This window comes from Siphateles boraxobius, unplaced genomic scaffold (genome assembly GCF_051911475.1).
Source record: "Siphateles boraxobius isolate OS27281-9 unplaced genomic scaffold, OSU_SipBor_1 15, whole genome shotgun sequence".
NCBI classification, from domain to species: Eukaryota; Metazoa; Chordata; class Actinopteri; order Cypriniformes; family Leuciscidae; genus Siphateles; species Siphateles boraxobius.
Window position 1 is genome coordinate 3,610,886 of NW_027508755.1, and position 19,240 is coordinate 3,630,125.

A 19,240-nucleotide genomic window follows, 5' to 3' on the forward strand; every position below is an offset into this window, starting at 1 on the left:
CACATGACCAAATAGCTTTATCAAATGTAATAAGATTTTTTTTGGAGCCATCATTAGATGGGCTTGAGTGTTTAATGGTTCACGTCTGAATAGAGGGTGACTGGACTGTTCTTCAAGTGTTTAGCATCTGAACAGAAGAAGACTAGGTAATTGACGGAATGAATCGACTCCAATGGGCCAGTTCCCCCGTAGCATGCATACAAGTGAAAGCACTGGTCTGAAACAACAGGCTTGTTAAGTGTCGCGTTAACACCAGCCACTTGACACCCCCTTATCCCACCGCGTGCTCAATGGCCGAAGCAGGAATCCCGCGAACCCCATTACATTAACGCGATGTGTGAAACACTTAATGAAGACATCGTAAAGGGAAAGAAAAAGGACTCGAGTTAAAATAAACAAAGATCGATGGATAAAGCAAGACGTTTTGAGCTGTGGTAACGAAAAGTGCGAGTTTGTTATTTGTTTGACTTGCACCGATATAAACCAGTTTAATATTTAATTTGCCCACTAAAAGGAGCGTCCCGTGCGGGTTTCCCTTCCGACTCCAAATATTCAGCAGAGGGAAAGTCTGAAGGGTCTTCATGAGGGTGGAGGAGTGATGACGGACTCCTTTGATCTTCAGAGGCCCTCGTCTACAGACTCCAGTTGATAAAAAAGCGCGGAATCTCTTATAGTAGCCTAGGACACGCACAACGTAGCTGGCCTAGACAAGTTTTCGTTCCCATTATGAAATTAAAAAAAGTTTTCTCACAAGACTGCAGACTATAGGTAGCTGGACTTGTAATAGACACACACTTGAGAAATAAAAAGCTGGGCTGTTTCAACCCATGTTTGGGTCGAATAGGCTAGATAGAGAAAACCAACCGACGGGTTTACAAATTTAACTAAAACATTTAAACCAACAGTTGGATTTGCTCGTTTTGTTTATTTTGTGGGGTCAAAAATGGACAAAGTTGGTTTCAAAATTAAACTAAAACATTTAAACCAAGGTGTATTTGAGCACATTGTTTATTTTCGGGGTCAAATATGGACAAAACCAACCGTTGGGTTAAAAATTCTATTTTTATTTTAAACCAACAGTTCAATTTGTCCAAATTTGACCCAAACATGGGTTGAAACAACCCAGCATTTTTAGACAGCATATTTCTAGTACATATGCTGTATTTTGAAGCTAGTCACCAAATAATAGGCCTACATTATAAACTTTAAATTATAGTAAAATTAAAATTATATGCTACATAAACTATAAAGAATTGTTAACACCAATAATAAAGTAGCCTAGATCCACCACTGCTTGTAAATTCTCACGCTATTTGTTATATAATTTCTATATTTACATAGATTTTTTTTTCCAATCCACAAGAGCCAAGTGTCAGAAAAATCTTATTCTCACTCTATAAATTCCCGTGGATTAGGAAACTGGCATTTCAATGCCAATAAAAGACTACCACATCAAGAAAAATATCGCAGATCAAAAGAACCCAACTATGAGCTTTTTTTTCAATAAATGAAAAGGACAGAAATGAGTGCGACTGGATCACGCCCCTCCACAGCGATTGGTTCGCGGGAAAGAGAGCAGGGTTAAAACCCAGAGCGGGTTAAACACACACACAGGTAGTGAACAGAAGAGCACGCAACAGTCAGGGGAGTGTTCGTGTCAGTTGAGGGAGCAGTGTATTAAGTATTTAAAAGAAAAAGAAGAAAAGCTTTAAAGGACCTCCAAGTTTTGCACTGAGAAAGCTCACCTGTTCCACACATTTTTGACTTTATGTAACTATTATCTTTAGTTATTTTTTTTTTGTGAGTGTGTGTGTGTAACTGCTTGTGCAGACTTTCAGCAGCACCTCAGGATTTGGAGGAGCGCGTGATGAAGTGCAGGGCGTCGCAGACGAGCGTGCGGGTGATGAGCGTCGTTCATTGGGCTGTGATGCTGGGATTGTTCCAGTGCGGCGCGCTCGACGCGCGGAGGTTCCGCGGAGGTCGAAACCCGCAGCCACGACGCGTGCTCCCCTCCGCACAGTCCCGCGACCGCGCGGAAACCACCGAGAGCTTCTCACTGGATTTCACAGCCGTGGAAGAAAACATGGACAACTTCATGACTCAGGTGAAGAACCTTGCGCAGTCTCTGTACCCGTGCTCGGCGCAGAAGCTCGACTACGACATGAAGTTACATTTCCTGGAGAATACATCGGTCACCTGTAACGACGGGACCCCAGCAGGGTAAGAAAGCACGCCGGTTACAATAAAAAACGTTAGGTTACACAAAAGTGGGATGCTTATATTGGACAGTATCTGTGCATCATTTTAGGCACGCGCCGACTCACACCATATAATCTCGACCGTTATTGTTGCGAGTTTACAGTAAAACCGACTGAGCCATCGCTGTCAGAACTTATACCGTATAAGTTCCTCTCATCGTCAGAAGAGGCATACTATTATGAGTCTACTTACAGTAGCAATGGCATTTTAAACTATAAGCAGATTATGGTGACCATTGTACAGTAGTCAACATCTGAAGTGGATCAAAACCTTTCATCAAAGTTATATATGAATTTTGAACAATACCCGTTCTAACTTTTTTGATCCACTTCAAATGTTGACTACTGTAGTTTTTACACCTACATTCTAAAATTGACATCATTACACAGTCAAGGTTCTTTATTGGCTTCTATGGTTACAGGAAGAACCTTTAACATCCATGGAACCTTTCCATTGAATAAACTGTTCTTTTAGATTATTAAAATGTTCTTCATACTATGACAAAAAAAAAAAAAAATGTTCTTTTGAAACCGTTCACTGAAATAGAAGAATGATTTTTGGTTCCCCAAATAACTATGGCATCGCTGGAACCTTTTTTCACCACTTTGTATCAACAATTTCTGTCATTGCTTCCTGATTTTAGTTGGGGTTTAAACTCCAAGCGCTTAAGAAAAAGCTTCGACTTTTGCATTTGGCATCAAGTTAAATAAATGAATTAAGATACAAATGAATCGCTATGAGTGTGTTCTCCAGTAAAGTCTAAGCATCTCCTAATTGGTTTTGACACACTTGAAAGACAGTGACCTGGCAGTTTCATGTCAGGTAAAATCAGGTTTTAAAGCAATAATACTAATCCAATAATACAAATGTAAGGTGTTGTCAGAGCAAGTTGAGCATGTCAGGATCAGGTTGAGAAGAATATAGCGAGAGAATAAACAGTAATACAGTGACAGGTGGGTGGGGCTTGAGTACAGTAAGAGGGAGATATGTGATACATCGGTCAAGTGTGTCTAATATCTGCTTGTGAGATGATTTTCAACTGAGTGACAATAAAACGTCTGATTTCAGTGACATCTCAACTGGCTGTTGTGCACCTGCCACTGCTGATCGTTCACAATTTATATCTATTTTATTTTTGTTACAATCAGAGAAAAAGCTGTCTGTGTCTCTGCAAAAATCCGAACACGTCCAAAGAGTCCAAAAGCCCAGAGTAATTGCCAATCATTAACCCCAACCGCCAAGTGTTGAACCCAAGAGTGTTTTATTGTTGACCCCGCTCTACACCTGGAGACTGAAACTCAATTCAAGACACTCTGGTCAAAACAACACAAGCTAATTGGCTAAAATGCCCAATTACTAGAATATATGTAATGCTAATAAAAGCATATGCTTGATTGTCATGTTTTGTGATCTTGTGACAGTATTTCTTGGTTTTAGACACTACAAAATGACTGCCATATGCATTATTTACAATATCAGTAATTGATTACTGTAAAAAAAAGTTATCGCCTTAAATTAAGTACAATCAACTTGGATGTTTAAGTCATAACTTAAATTACATTAAACTGACTTAAAAACGAATGAATTGAATCTTTTAAACCTTATAAAAAAATTGCCTAACTTATTTTGATGAGTTCAAACATGTTGTCATAATTCATTGATCATATTATTTTTTACAGTGCCATGTGCATTATTTACCATATGAATAAGTGATTAGGCACCAGACACATCATGACATCCCTGAGCCTCTGCCGTCTTACATTGAAATCTCAAGCACTGAAGTTAAAAATCTAGACTCTGTACGAAGTAAAAGTGGAGACAAATATTCAGAAGTAAAAAAATAATAATAATAATAACAAAAATGGACCCAGCTTGCATACAAGTACTCTTTCCTTGACAGTTTCATGTGTAGGCTGATGTTGACAGTGCTAAATCTATATACATAATAATCAATAGGATAAATCTTGTTAAAACAACCTATTTATCCTGCACATCTTGTGAGGTAAACTTTCATTATGCATGATCTTTTACAGTGAACAAACTCGCACTATGATCCTTTATATAAAACTTTGATATGCCTTATATTCATGCAAATCTGCTTCTATAATGATTATTACATTCAAAAACTCTTTATATGAAGCAGTGTTAAGCACAGTGTTTTGGAGTTAAAGAATATTAACAGTGAAATGGACTTTCACATTCGCCTTCATTTGTAATTGACAATATTTATGGTAGATGCATAAGATCTGAATAGCTGGATATATTGAGTAACAAATAGGCTTTAACTGTTCATCTGTTTTTGACTTCTTGCAACATCCTTAAGTGTTCCTACGCTTGAAGTTCTGTGAAACTCAAAATCACTCCTAGATAGTGCAGAAAAGCTTTTAGGATCAGGCTTATCCTAATTTTCCAGCATTTATAAAAACCTTTACTGAATGTCCGCGTTAAGTTTATGAGCGCTTGCAACCTAAGCTTTATAAGCTGTAATGCAGTGAAACATAAATTGTTAGCGTGTAAGTAGTGGTGAGGTGGGTAATAGTGAGAAATGTACACCACATGCCAAAAATGTGGTCACCAGTGGCATAAATTGGATGCAAATCAAAGCTGTCTTTAATTATGGCGGACTGATGCCCCTCACAGCGACTCGCGGAGCCACAACTGTAGTTTCTCACACACGCAACAAGAGGCTGAAGTTTGAGTTTCTGCGATATCTGAACGCCCTCTTGTGGAAACCGTGAACATCTCAGATAGCCATGAAAACCTGTGGAGAAAGAAGTTACTTATTACTGAAATAATATACTTTAAAACAATATTTTAAGTGCGAACTAAATGCAATGTTTTCAGACACTTGATTGCATATTTATTGCAATTAAACGAAAATGTAGTTTTATTATAGTTTTAAATTGACTTTACATTTTGTTTGAGCTACTTAAGTACATCTTTGTGTGTAATTTCTGTTGAAATATGGTGTAACTGTACTGTTGAATGTAGTGTCAAGCATTTATGGTACACTAAAACATACTTTAATGTAATTTCTATTGAAACCTTGTGTCATGTTTACATATATTTGTAAGTAATACACATTTGGAATGAAGTTGTAATTTAGTATAGATGTAATATCCAATAACAGTCTACAGTTCAAATTAAAATTACATATGCTTTAGTATGTTATTCAACGTATCAAATTAAGTGTAGGCTACTTTTTTAAAACACAACAAAATATTATTAAAATATAATGAATCAAAATGTACTTTAAAGTAAAATTTGTAATTTGACATTACATGGTTCACTTTTTAAAAATGTACGTCAGTTGAGTTAAGAAAAAATGTAGTCTCTTTAAAGGGACAGTTCACACAAAAATGTAAATTCTGTCATTATTTACTCTTGAACACAGAAGAAGATATTTTGAAGAATGTTGGTAACCGGACAGTTGTCAGTAGCCATTGACTTCCATAGTAGGAAAAAAATACAATAGCTAAAAGTCAATGTTTGGTTACATATTATTCAAAATATCATCTTTTATGTTCAACAGAGTAAATGATGACAGAATATTCATTTTTGGGTGAACTGTCCCTTTAAGTACACTTTATTGTTTCATTAAAATTGTTTCATTAAAATCTGCAAATGGATAATTTTATATATTATCCATCTTTGCATTATCACACACAAAGTGTGATTAATTAAATGTGCAAGCACTTTAATTGAAGTGTACTTCAGATCTTAAAAAAAATAAAAAATAAATATATAGATATATATATATTTTTTAAAGATCTGAAGTACACTTCAATTCAAGTACTTGCACATTTAATTAATCACACTTTGTGAGACTTTCATTCTGTTTTATATCCATTCATTGCCTTTTTTAGGATTAGACTCATATTTTGTTGACACAATGCTGACAATAACTGCTTATATCTTGAGAAACTGTATTCATGATTTATTTAAACTGAATTGATATAAGTATGTATGTATATATACATAGCCTTTAGGTTCAGGTTTAATGGTTGTCTGCTTTACTGTAGGTACTACCTGAAGGAGTCCAAAGGAAGCAGGAGGTGGTTAATATTTCTGGAGGGTAAGTGTGACGCTTTCAGTCATCAGAAGAAGTTCTTCACCGACCGTTGAGTGCACATGTGATGATGAACGTGTGTGACACATGTGTCTCTGTGCAGGAGGCTGGTACTGCTTCAACAAGGAGAACTGTGACAGCAGATACGAGACCATGAGGCGGCTCATGAGCTCCTCCAAATGGGCACAAACTAAGACAGGTTAGAAATGCCAACAGTGGTTTCATTGCTTATAGTATCAGTGTTCACACCAAATGACTTTAGCTATACAGAAAGATGTTGCAACACGCAATATGGTGGAATAAGCCCCACCTACTAAATGAAAGAGCCAACCACCAGTCGGTAACGTCATTGCATCACTGCAGCTGCCTTTGATTTTCATGATTTGAGCGTTTAAAGACAAAATTGATGAGATCGTTGTTGTCAGATTTCAAATATGAAATTTAATCATTAAGGTTTTTTGAAGAGCTTTGGAAAATGTGATGGAAATGTTTTAAAGATGGCCGCTGAGTGAAATGACTTTCCTTAAATGGACTTTGTTGGAACTCAGGCCAAATTTTTTGGCACGATAAACGCACATAAACTAGATCTCAAAACAATTATAGAAAGGTCATTCTCATTTCTGTTATTTTGCATTATTTCATAGTTCTATATGTCTTTGTTTTAACTTCAGGCACAGGGATACTGTCTTCACTTCCAGAGGAAAACCCACACTGGTGGAATGCCAACATGGTGTGAGTATCTCTCTGTGAATACTTGTGTAGATAATACTCTTTTTTTTTTTTTCTTCACTTGAGATGTAACAGTGGTTTTCATGATGGTTACATTGGCACAAATTTGAACCGGAAGTCTTTGTGTTTATGACTTTCCAGGTTCATCCCATACTGCTCTAGTGACGTATGGAGTGGAGCCTCACCAAAAACTGATCAAAGTAAGATTCAAAATATATTTAAAAGATTATATATTGTGTACCATGTTATATAGTATGGTCCAAATGCCAGTGAAACCACATTGAAAATATTATTTTACTTTAACCTTGAAAAAAGAGTGCAAGAGAATTGTAGTGAAAAATTATGTACTTAATATAATGACTTCTGGATACATTGCCATTCAAAAGTTTGGAGTAATATAAATGGAAAAGAGTTATTTAAAATTATAATGATATTCTTTGTGAATATTTGTTCAAATGTAATGTATTCCTGTGATCAAAGCTGAATTTCCAGTATCATTACTCCAGTCTTCAGTGTCACATGATTAGGGATGGGAATTGATAAGATTTTATCAATATCAATGCCACTAACGATTCTGCTTATCGATCCGATTCTTTAACGATTCTCTTATCGATTCCTGATAGCACTGTGTGGGAAAAAGTAGTCTTTTTCGGGGGGGAAAACAAGTCGTTTTAATGCTTACACTTGACTAAGCAAACTGTACTTTTTATGTAATTTCTGTAATAAATGGAACCTTATTGTAAAGTGTTACCGATTAGTTATACACCGATTAAACGTCCCGTGAGTTCAGTGTTGGAAAGATCAGTTGTTTTAACCATTCATTAAAACGAATCGGTTCAAATGAGTCATTAGTTCGCGAATTGGACGTGTCATTATCGGACGTGTGCGCGTTGTGTGATTATCCCGCCAGTTGGGACATCCCACAAGATGTGTGTCATCACAGAAAACATTTCATCACTGGATCGTTTTTTTTCGTTTATTTGAAGTGTGATTATGTCAGCTGAATGTGCGGAAGACTTTTCAGAGAAGATAAGGCAACGTATTTTAGCACAATTCACACCCAGCGGCAATTCAGGAAAAACAAATCTCCGAATGCTCCACATAAAACTTTAGTCTCCCTACCTTACCATCGTGTCGTTTATTTTGATTAATATGTGCGAGGGAGAGAGGAAGACAGCGCTTAGTTTTGAGACGGTGAAGCCTACTTTCGCCTTGCTCCGAAGAGAGAGAGTGCGTGCGCGCGACCGGGGCTCTCTCTCTCTCTCTGCTCGATCAGTTTAACATGCGCCCTGTCACAAGCGCAGCGGTTCATCTACATTACCAGAGAGAGACAATTTTACTCACTGATCAAATAAGACTTTGCAGGACAAAGATTATCTTTGGACGCGGTGCTATGGTGCTTGATAAAGGACAAAAGGGACAGTTGTGAGTTCACGGTCTGTACATACTATGGCTGACTCAGAGCAGGAGCATCGATAAGAGGACTCGTTAACGTCGAGGGCATACAATATCGATGGATCGTAAAATTTAGAACCGGTTCTCGAGTGGAACCGGTTTTCGATTCCCATCCCTACACATGATCCTTCAGAAATCATTCTAATATGATGATGCATTTGAAGAAACATTTCTGATTATCAATGTTGAAAACAGCTTCATATTTCTCTGGGAACCAAGATTCTTTGATGAATAGAAAAGTTCAAAAGAACAGCATGTATTTGAAATAAAAATCTATTTGTAACATTATAAATGTATTTAATGTCACTTTTGATCAATTGAATGCGTCTTTGCTGATTCTGAATACAAGTTCAATATTAATCTTGAAGGAGGCACTTGTATAGCGCTTTCATATGTACTACTGTACACCCAAAGCGCTTTACAATCATAATTTGTAAATCTTAATGACCCAAAACCTTTGGTTTGCATATCACAGTGCCAATAAATTACCACTTTTTATAGCATCACTGCAGAAGTACAGTAGGATGCTATAGTTTTCTTGTAATGGCCATCTAACAACTAGACCTAATCTTTTTTTATAGCTGTTATAAGCTAGTTGGCGCTGGCCGTTCATTAATCGGTTGTTTATTGTGTACAGATGACTATGCGTTCATGGGGTCACTGATCATAAAGGAAGTGGTGAAGGACCTGCTCACCAGGGGTCTGGACAATGCCAAGATACTGCTGTTAGCGGGAAGCAGGTGAGTCCACAATACAGACCATAGTCTCCGACTCTGATGTCTGTGACTGATGATGAGTAAGTGTGTGTGTCTTGTGCACAGCGCGGGCGGCACTGGGGTGTTGCTGAACGTGGACCCGGTATCTGAGCTCCTGGAGGAGTTGGGTCACACAAACATCCAGGTCAGGGGTCTGGCTGATTCTGGCTGGTTCTTGGACAACAAACAATACCGCTGCACTGACTGTGTGGACTCCATCAACTGTGCACCCACAGAGGTCATCAAGAGAGGAATCAAGTAAGAATATTACGCTTGTCTTTAAAGGTAGGGTAAGCAACTTCGGAGACGCTAGCGATAGCAATTTAGCTTTGAAAGCAGTAGATCCCACTGTCTCTTCAGAGCGTCTCCAATGTCAAAACACACAGGGCCCTATCATACACATGGTGCAATGCAGCGGCAGGCGCGACGTGGGTGTTTTTGCTATTTTCTGCCCGACAGTTTTCATTTTTGCGTCCTAGTCTGAAAACGAGGTGGCTTCAGGCGCATTGTTGGCGCGTTGCTATTTTGAGGCAACTGAAATAGACTGAATATTTTTTTTTGTTATTTAAATAGCGCGTTAGTAATATGAGCCTATAGACCGGTCCACAGCGTGCATACTCTCTGCTTATTACACACACAGGGACATGCAGCAGCACACAAACATGCCAAATATTAAAAATAAAAGGATTACAATGTAGAAGATTATTGTTGTGTACATAAAGATATGGTGGATTCCGGCTTGTCCCGTAGATGCTTGCTCGCTTTGACCTCACACATATACACACACACAGCTTTAACCTCACGCACGAGTAGATACGTTTGCGCTCTGGAGAAGCGTTCAGTCTTTCCACTATCAAATTCTGCCATGTAAATAGCGAATCCGCCATGGCGCGAGCGCAACTGGCTTTTAAAAGGAATGTGAGATGAGACTCTGATTGGTTTATTCCATGTTACACCCAAAACACATCCATTACTCATTAAGAGAATAGAGACAACCCTTTTAGACCATGCGCCGACCATTTTCTCGTTGTTAAACTAGAAAGTGTATTCGGACACGCCCTAAGTGCACCGTGCACTTTATACCATGTGCTTAGATCCTTAAAATAGGGCCCATGAACTCACACAGCCAGAGCAGAGGCTGCAACGCGTCACGAGACGAGAGACTGCATTAAATTAGCTCATGTCTGAAAGCACATAACATTACAATAATAATGAAGGTAAACAACTTGCATGTACCACCTTACTCTTACTTGTACCACCTGATGCTGCAGTTTCATTTCAGCATTGACATAAAAACGCATAAATCCGAGTTCCAGGTAGAACGTCTTGGGTTGCCATCTCTTAATTATGGTAGTTGTGGCATCAACGCAGCATCAAATATGGCTGCTGTTTGTTTGTGTTGCTCTGTGACAGACGGCTGTCTACAACTCTGCATTGAGTGTTTCAACCAGTAACAAAAAGCCTACCTTTAACACAGACCAATTTGATCTTGCTATTGCTCATGCTTAAGATTTAGGGATTTGTATACCTCTAACCTTAAGAACAGTTGCATTGTAGAGTTTATGCTATCTGAGTACACTGATTTTAATTGGGATGGGTTGTTGTAAGTGACTGAAATTCTCAACTCAATGGACTTCATTTAGAGAGGTGGGTCACATCGTTTTGTATTTACATTCGATTTTTAAAGAGGACTCGACTCGTTCCACACCTTCAGAACAGATCTTGCAAATTTTGTCTTGGTACCACTATTGTATCACTAAAAGTGGCTAAATCTCTGAAATGAAATAAAAAAACAGTTTTATACCATCCCAACTTCTTGTGAGAAGTGACCAAACTAAAGTCCTGTTCACATTTCAATCACATTCAAAAATTCTTTCTTTCTGCAAATTGCGGAAATAAAGGCATTGGGCTGAATGAAAATGCTTATGGAAAAAAGCAGAAATAGAGCAGCTCACTAGGGCATTGATGCACAATTTTCAGTTTCTGACACTCGCTTTTCACGGCGAAGAAAGTCAAATAGTATTTACATGTTTTCAAGCAGGCATTCAGACAGTTGAGCTTTTTATCACAAAACATAGGATACAACTGCAATGAAAATGTTTGTATTGTCTCAACAGACAATTTAACAGCCGTTCAATAAAGTTAAAATGTTCATCACACCAAATATTCGTAAAAATAAAGTCACAAACTTCTTGTCGACAGATACTGGGGTGGTGTTGTACCCGAGCGATGCCGACAGGCTTATGAAGGAAAAGAATGGAACTGCTTCTTTGGATATAAAGTTTATCCTACCATTAAACGTGAGTACATGCACCATCACCATCCACGAGTTCTTTACAGACACCATTGCGTTTGGTTGCTTTTATAACCCAGTGTGATGTTTCTTTATTACAGGTCCTGTGTTTATAGTGCAGTGGCTGTTTGACGAAGCCCAGCTAACGGTGGACAACATTCATCTGACTGGTCAGCCCGTTCAAGAGGGCCAGTGGCGTTATATCCAGAATCTGGGGACGGAGCTGAGGAACACTCTGAAGGACGTCCCGTAAGTATGACCGACTTTGAATGAGCATCCATGCTCTCTTCACCATCACTTTTTCGCTGTTTCTGATTATCTGCTTTTCCCCTGCAGTGCCATGTTTGCTCCAGCTTGCCTCTCGCATGAATTCATAACAAGAAAGTAAGTGATCTCTTTGATTTTGTGCATCTCTACTTATAGATCAGGTGTGCTGTCAGTTCAGGAGTAGATTTGCACTTTTCAAATTAAATAAAGTGCAATGAACAGACTTTACCTGACGTTCTACTGTGATTAGGATAAAACCTTTGATAAAACATCCCGCCCAAGGCATACGCAAAATAAAGAGGTGAGGTCTGGTTGAGCTGTGTTAGTCGTGTGTTGTCGACATCATGTCCAAGAATTGCTGTTATTTCTACTCTGAATCCAAAACCCCTTTTTCAGGCTTCCTAAGGTGGATGAACTTAGGAAACGGTGGTAAAAAAAAACATTTTTAACACTATTCCTCAGCAGTACAACCTTTTGCTGTGTTTTTCAGCATTTCTCTACACTATAAAAATGATCTGCCAATGGGATCAGCCAATGGGTTTCCATTGAATTAAGATCATTTTTCTTACCCCATTGGCAATTAATTTAGTAGTAATTAAGACTACTAGTAATTTTTTAGTAATTAACACAATCATTGTACTTGTCTAGTAAATGTATCTGATTTAAAAAAAAAATATATTTAGACAATTAAACAACAACAAAACTGTAAGAAACAACACTGTATTTTTTGCAGTGTAATGACTGATTTCTGAACCATGCAGGTCAGATGTTATAAACACAGAGTTATAAATATCACATCTAAAATGTAAGAGGAGTGAGATAAAGATTTGCCACTGTGAATCGCCCTACACAAGTTGTGCTGATGAATTTGGTTCAAGTCGATCAGTTTGTTCTTCTTGACTGTCATTATTGGACTCTGACTCTATTGGCTTGAACTGATACGGCAATACTAATGCCAAAGTTAGTGTAGTTACAGTACTGTTTACAGCGGCTCAGGAAGCCTCCGGATTTTATACTCACTGATTATGTTAAGGGACGTTACATTTCCTACACACGCTTTAAACGGCCGGCCAATCAGAGCAGACTGGGACTGGCCGACCAATCAGAGCAGACTGGGACTGGCCGACCAATCAGAGCAGAGACTGGCCGACCAATCAGAGCAGACTGGGCTTTTCAGAAATCGTTTTTGAACATTAAATGATGTAAACATATTCTAGCGAGCCCACTGAAGAAAATTATGAACCTGTAAATGAGCACAATAGGGGCCCTTAAATATAGCTGGTAAATAGTAGGGTGAGAATTCATTGAATCACATTTGAAGTGTTATTTTTTTCCCACTAGTCAAATGAACGGGACACTCATTGAGTAATTCTGCCCTCTTGTGTTTATTTTAGTTTCTGGACCGACGTTCAAGTCAAGGGCACGTCTTTACCCAGAGCGCTCCACTGCTGGGATCGCAGTCTACAGGACAACAGCAGAAATAATAAATCCCCTCCCAAAGGCTGTCCCATGCACTTGATTGACAGCTGTCCGTGGCCTCACTGCAACCCGACGTGCCCAACGATCCGAGACCAGTCGACGGGACAGGAGATGAACGTTATCCAGTTCCTCATGCACATGGGCTTCGACGTGCAGAAGATGGCCCACCAGCAGGGCATGGACCCGAGTAAACTACTGGGCATGCTCAGCAGTGGCAGCTAAACGCTAAAAGGACCCGCTCCTTTCCATCGCCCCGTTTGATACCTCCGAACCCTTCACCCACCTCAGCTTTGACCTCAGGCTGAGCCTCACCTTTAGTCGGGGCTCTGTGCCAAATTTCTATGGGCTTCCATCTCTAGATCCCCTCATTAATGTTGCATTTAAAAGTCCAGATTTTCTCCAGCGTATGTATTACCAGTGCAGATTGTCCTCACTGAGCAGCTTGGAGATGGTGGAGATGCCCAAAGCAGAGATTTGGAACGGAGTCCTTGTCAGATCCACCTCAGTTAAACCATGGGCTGCTGACTGTTCAAAACCTTCCCAACACAGTACGGGTCAAAGTACTGATGAAAACCATGCAAACCGGGACAAGGTACACCTGCATCTCTGCTCTTAATTTATCTTTTGGTTTATAAAAGTATCACGAATGTAATCCAGTTTTACGGATCTTCAGCTGTGTTGTTTGCTTTGTGGTTTTAATCGTATTTCCTTTTGTTACCAATATATTTAGCCACAGTTTATTAGAGTTTTATATGTCCATTCAGAGAGAGTGTACGGATATTATAGAGTTCATAATCTGTGACACAGGTTATATGAAGTACATGTAAAATATATATGGATCTACTCAAGACTATAAAGAATCGTGTAAACAGGAACTTTGGTACAGACAGACACACACACTTGTGTGTGTGTGTGTGTGGAAAGCACTGGATCACCTACTCCAAACCCAACATCATTCTTGGGGTACGGCTAAGTTATTTTTTGCTATAATATGACTTGATTATAATAATATTTAAAGGAGTAGTCAGTCTCCTAATAATAGTAATAATACTAATTCTGTTATCTTTAACTAACTCCCATGCCATTCCAAACATGGATGATATTTTTCCTTCAGTAAATGCAATGGAGAACTTTCAAACAATGTTCAAGCTTCTGTTTCTCAATATCATCAAAGTGTTTGGTCATCTATACTTGCCAAAAAGGATATAAGAACACAATAAAAGTATCATAGTAGTCATATGCTATATCCCAAAATCCATTCAACACGTCCAAGAACAATAACTATAAAGATAACTATACCGATAACTGTATGCAACAGTCGAGTTTCAGAAGTAAAAACTCCATTCAATTTCTCCATAGGGAAATGGATTGTTAACGATATTAACCTTTAAAGACAGCCCTACTTTGAGCTGAGAGGATGTTAATCCATGTTATTAGTTTTTATTTTATTTTTTTTGAAGCCATTAGACCTCGATATTTCAACTTAGTTTTAAAATAACCGTGTTTAACCCTTTGGTGTTGTTCGGTCATTTTTAGAGCGAAACATTTTTTTTTTCTTCTAAATTTATAAAAATCGCTACTTCATCGGAATGGTAAAAAACTCGTGTAACTTTTGCGGCAGTCACTATGTGACTTGATACGGAAAAGTTAAATGATTGTTTAAAAAAAAAGCCGCACTTGTGGTGACTTCCATGGGAAATACAGATCATTTTTCATGTACATTCGACATATCAGCCACGATGTAGTAAAGAACTGCACAGCAATGAAGGGGCGCCACTCAAACATCAAGAGTGCAAAATAGACACAAAATAGTTCTTTCCCTCGCTAAAAGCATTAAGTTCACAGTCTTGTACCTTTTGTCATTACGTCCAATTTTCAATTACTGTTTTTCTTCACATCAAAATTTGTAATATTATCATTCACCTCATAGCTGGTTAGCTTGGTTTATGGCTTATAACAGTTAAACAAAGACTTTTTTTGAAATCCCTATTGGAAAATGAATGGGAAAAAATCTTCAAAACTACGTTGTTATAGTTATAGTCCTTGATATGAATGGGCATTTATTCCCATTTTGCCAAAGCTATCAAATCTCATTTGTGGCCAAGATAACACCGCAAACAATGAGCTTCGGCATGAGTGACGTCAAACCTTTCACATGAACACAAGTGTGACTGATCTGACAATACGGAGCACGGCATGGACAATAGGGAAGTAGTCATGGACTACTTTGTTGCCTTTTTGGAGGCGTTTGGGCAGTATTTAATCCACTTGTGTTTGTATGTAAAACAGAAGGTTTGACATTGTTGAAAACGATTCATGAGGGGTGAGTACAGGTCCTTCTCAAAAAATTAGCATATTGTGATAAAGTTCATTATTTTCCATAATGTAATGATAAAAATTAAACTTTCATATATTTTAGATTCATTGCACAACAACTGAAATATTTCAGGTCTTTTATTGTTTTAATACTGATGATTTTGGCATACAGGTCATGAAAACCCAAAATCCTATCTCAAAAAATTAGCATATCATGAAAAGGGTCTCTAAACGAGCTATTAACCAAATCATCTGAATCAACTAATTAACTCTAAACACCTGCAAAAGATTCCTGAGGCTTTTAAAAACTCCCAGCCTGTTTCATTACTCAAAACCGCAATCATGGGTAAGACTGCCGACCTGACTGCTGTCCAGAAGGCCATCATTGACACCCTCAAGCAAGAGGGTAAGACACAGAAAGACATTTCTGAACAAATAGGCTGTTCCCAGAGTGCTGTATCAAGGCACCTCAGTGGGAAGTCTGTGGGAAGGAAAAAGTGTGGCAAAAAACGCTGCACAACGAGAAGAGGTGACCGGACCCTGAGGAAGATTGTGGAGAAGGACCGATTCCAGACCTTGGGGACCTGCGGAAGCAGTGGACTGAGTCTGGAGTAGAAACATCCAGAGCCACCGTGCACAGGCGTGTGCAGGAAATGGGCTACAGATGCCGCATTCCCCAGGTCAAGCCACTTTTGAACCAGAAACAGCGGCAGAAGCGCCTGACCTGGGCTACAGAGAAGCAGCACTGGACTGTTGCTCAGTGGTCCAAAGTACTTTTTTCGGATGAATGCAAATTTTGCATGTCATTCAGAAATCAAGGTGCCAGAGTCTGGAGGAAGACTGGGGAGAAGGAAATGCCAAAATGCCTGAAGTCCAGTGTCAAGTACCCACAGTCAGTGATGGTCTGGGGTGCCATGTCAGCTGCTGGTGTTGGTCCACTGTGTTTTATCAAGGGCAGGGTCAATGCAGCTAGCTATCAGGAGATTTTGGAGCACTTCATGCTTCCATCTGCTGAAAAGCTTTATGGAGATGAAGATTTCATTTTTCAGCACGACCTGGCACCTGCTCACAGTGCCAAAACCACTGGTAAATGGTTTACTGACCATGGTATTACTGTGCTCAATTGGCCTGCCAACTCTCCTGACCTGAACCCCATAGAGAATCTGTGGGATATTGTGAAGAGAAAGTTGAGAGACGCAAGACCCAACACTCTGGATGAGCTTAAGGCCGCTATCGAAGCATCCTGGGCCTCCATAACATCTCAGCAGTGCCACAGGCTGATTGCCTCCATGCCACGCCGCATTGAAGCAGTCATTTCTGCAAAAGGATTCCCCACCAAGTATTGACTATTGAGTGCATAACTGAACATAATTATTTGAAGGTTGACTTTTTTTGTATTAAAAACACTTATTTTATTGGTCGGATGAAATATGCAAATTTTTTGAGACAGGAATTTTGGGTTTTCATGAGCTGTATGCCAAAATCATCAGTATTAAAACAATAAAATACCTGAAATATTTCAGGTGGTGTTCAATGAATCTAAAATATATGAAAGTTAAATTTTTATCATTACATTATGGAAAATAATGAACTTTATCACAATATGCTAATTTTTTGAGAAGGACCTGTAAATGATGTCAGAATTTGTATTTTTGGGAGAACTATTTCTCTATGGAACAAAATGCATACATCCTCACAAATCCTGGATGAAATGTAAATTCCCGCAAACAGATCCTCCTTTTCATAGTCACGTTTTAGACACGCAATGTCCTGAATGTGACCCTGCTACTCAGGTTGGTCTCTAAACCTTGTTGGTGTACCTTCAGTTTAACTCGTTCACATTGTATTAAAAGGGAGATTTCGCTCACTTCACTCATTTTCTTGGGACATCTTTTTCTTAGTATCGTAATGATAAAATGAGCAAAATGACACGTTTTAGAGCAATTTCCCTTCATGTAATAAACCACCGATGGTTGATCACACTTTTATCAATGCAAATTCTCACTCAGAGAGATGCTATGTATAGGTTTTATTAACAGCTGACTCCATTGGGAGTACCTTTGTCAAATGAAGACATTCTAGACTGTTAAAATATTTAATAGAAAATTACGGTTTAATATAATTTTTATGTAGCGGTCTTATGGAAAACAATAACTAAATAAACCAACCTAGAGAAAAGAAAACCAACGAGATGTGAAGGTATTACTGATTGCTATTTTGTTCTGTAACATATTTTTTAACCGAAAACTCAATCTACATGGCTAAGCTGAATATTTATTTTGTTATGTAAATCATATTTATAATGCTATTTTCACAGAGAAGTGATTCTTTGTAAATTGTAAATAATTCTGTTTGTTTTTCTTGTGTTGAATGCATGTATGTGTCCCTGAGAGAAAACATTACAGTTATTCCAAACGAACATTTAATATTGCCTTTTCATTTAACATGTTTAACTCTCAAAGCTCACTTTTTAACTCACTTTTTTTTTTTATGTATTGACTGCCAGCTCTCCTTTCTCCATGTTGAGATATATCGCGGGTAAGTGCATAGGCGTTGTGTGTAAACATGACGGTTGTGAGCAGGTATTCACTCATCAGATTCAGTATTCCTCAAAATGAATAAAATAATCAGACATTCTATTAAGTAACTTTGCAACTATGTCAACTAATTAATTAATTTGCAACAAATCTCAACTAACTCTCGTTAGATTATTAGTAGACTGGTAGTTAGTAGAATAAGTTGACATGTACTTGCAACGTGTCTTATAGTCAGTACAATGTCTGTTGGGAAGCATCAAAATAAAGTGTTGGCAGATATTAAGCAGACAGTTTAATCAGACAAATACTCTTAACTTCTGTTAACTATAAGTAACTACATGTCAACTAGCCGAGGTTAAAGTGGACTATCGAAATAAAGTGTTGCCAAAAACTGTGAAATGCAAACTTAGAATATTATGCATACCTGCAATACTTAAAAATGTTAAATTACACAAATATACTTTATGTATTTAATCTCACTTTATTAACCACCGTCTTTGCTGTTGATTTTCAATGATCCAATTCAACTTTACACATAAGCAAAAATTACTTAAGATAAACCCTAATTTTTTATTTTTTTGCAAAAAGTAAGAGTTAAACTTTCTTCACCTGCTTCCTTTTCTTCTCTGACCCAGAATGGCACAACAGCTGAAAGGTTTGTTTGTGATGCGCCCTCTACTGTACAGGAGTGAATGTGCATTTCATTCAGCCTGAGGCTTATTTATTTCACTTTTGGTGTGAAAGGGCATTTACTACATGAGCTAAACAACTTTTTTTGTTACTAAAAAACAAGCAAGCAAGCCCAAGTAAATAATTAATGCAAGAAGTTAATGTTTTGAGGGAGTAACACAATATTGTAATGCATTATTTTTAAAATTAACTTTCCCCAACACTACCTTTTGGATGATACTGGGCCAATGAAAGCTGTTGAGACATTTTAAATACTGTAGATGAAGCATCTAAATATAGTATCTAATTATGTAAATCAACTTCTCATTTTGAAAAAAAAAACAGTAGGCAGTAGTTAATATAAAATTATTCTAAATTCCCACTAAGGATACAATAAAATAATGCATTGGCT

General features: G+C 38.1%; 1 protein-coding gene across 1 annotated transcript; it reads left to right on the forward strand.

The window, feature by feature from the left end:
- The first annotated feature begins 1,609 nt into the window (after positions 1-1,609).
- On the forward strand, positions 1,610-18,041 carry notum1a (notum, palmitoleoyl-protein carboxylesterase a). Its single transcript, XM_077230720.1, has 11 exons — positions 1,610-2,220; positions 6,282-6,334; positions 6,432-6,527; positions 7,000-7,060; positions 7,199-7,257; positions 9,150-9,252; positions 9,334-9,525; positions 11,470-11,567; positions 11,662-11,809; positions 11,897-11,944; positions 13,222-18,041. The coding sequence occupies exons 1-11, from the start codon at positions 1,868-1,870 to the stop codon at positions 13,526-13,528; spliced, it is 1,518 nt and encodes a 505-aa protein (XP_077086835.1). The 5' UTR covers positions 1,610-1,867; the 3' UTR covers positions 13,529-18,041.
- Positions 18,042-19,240: the final 1,199 nt, after the last annotated feature.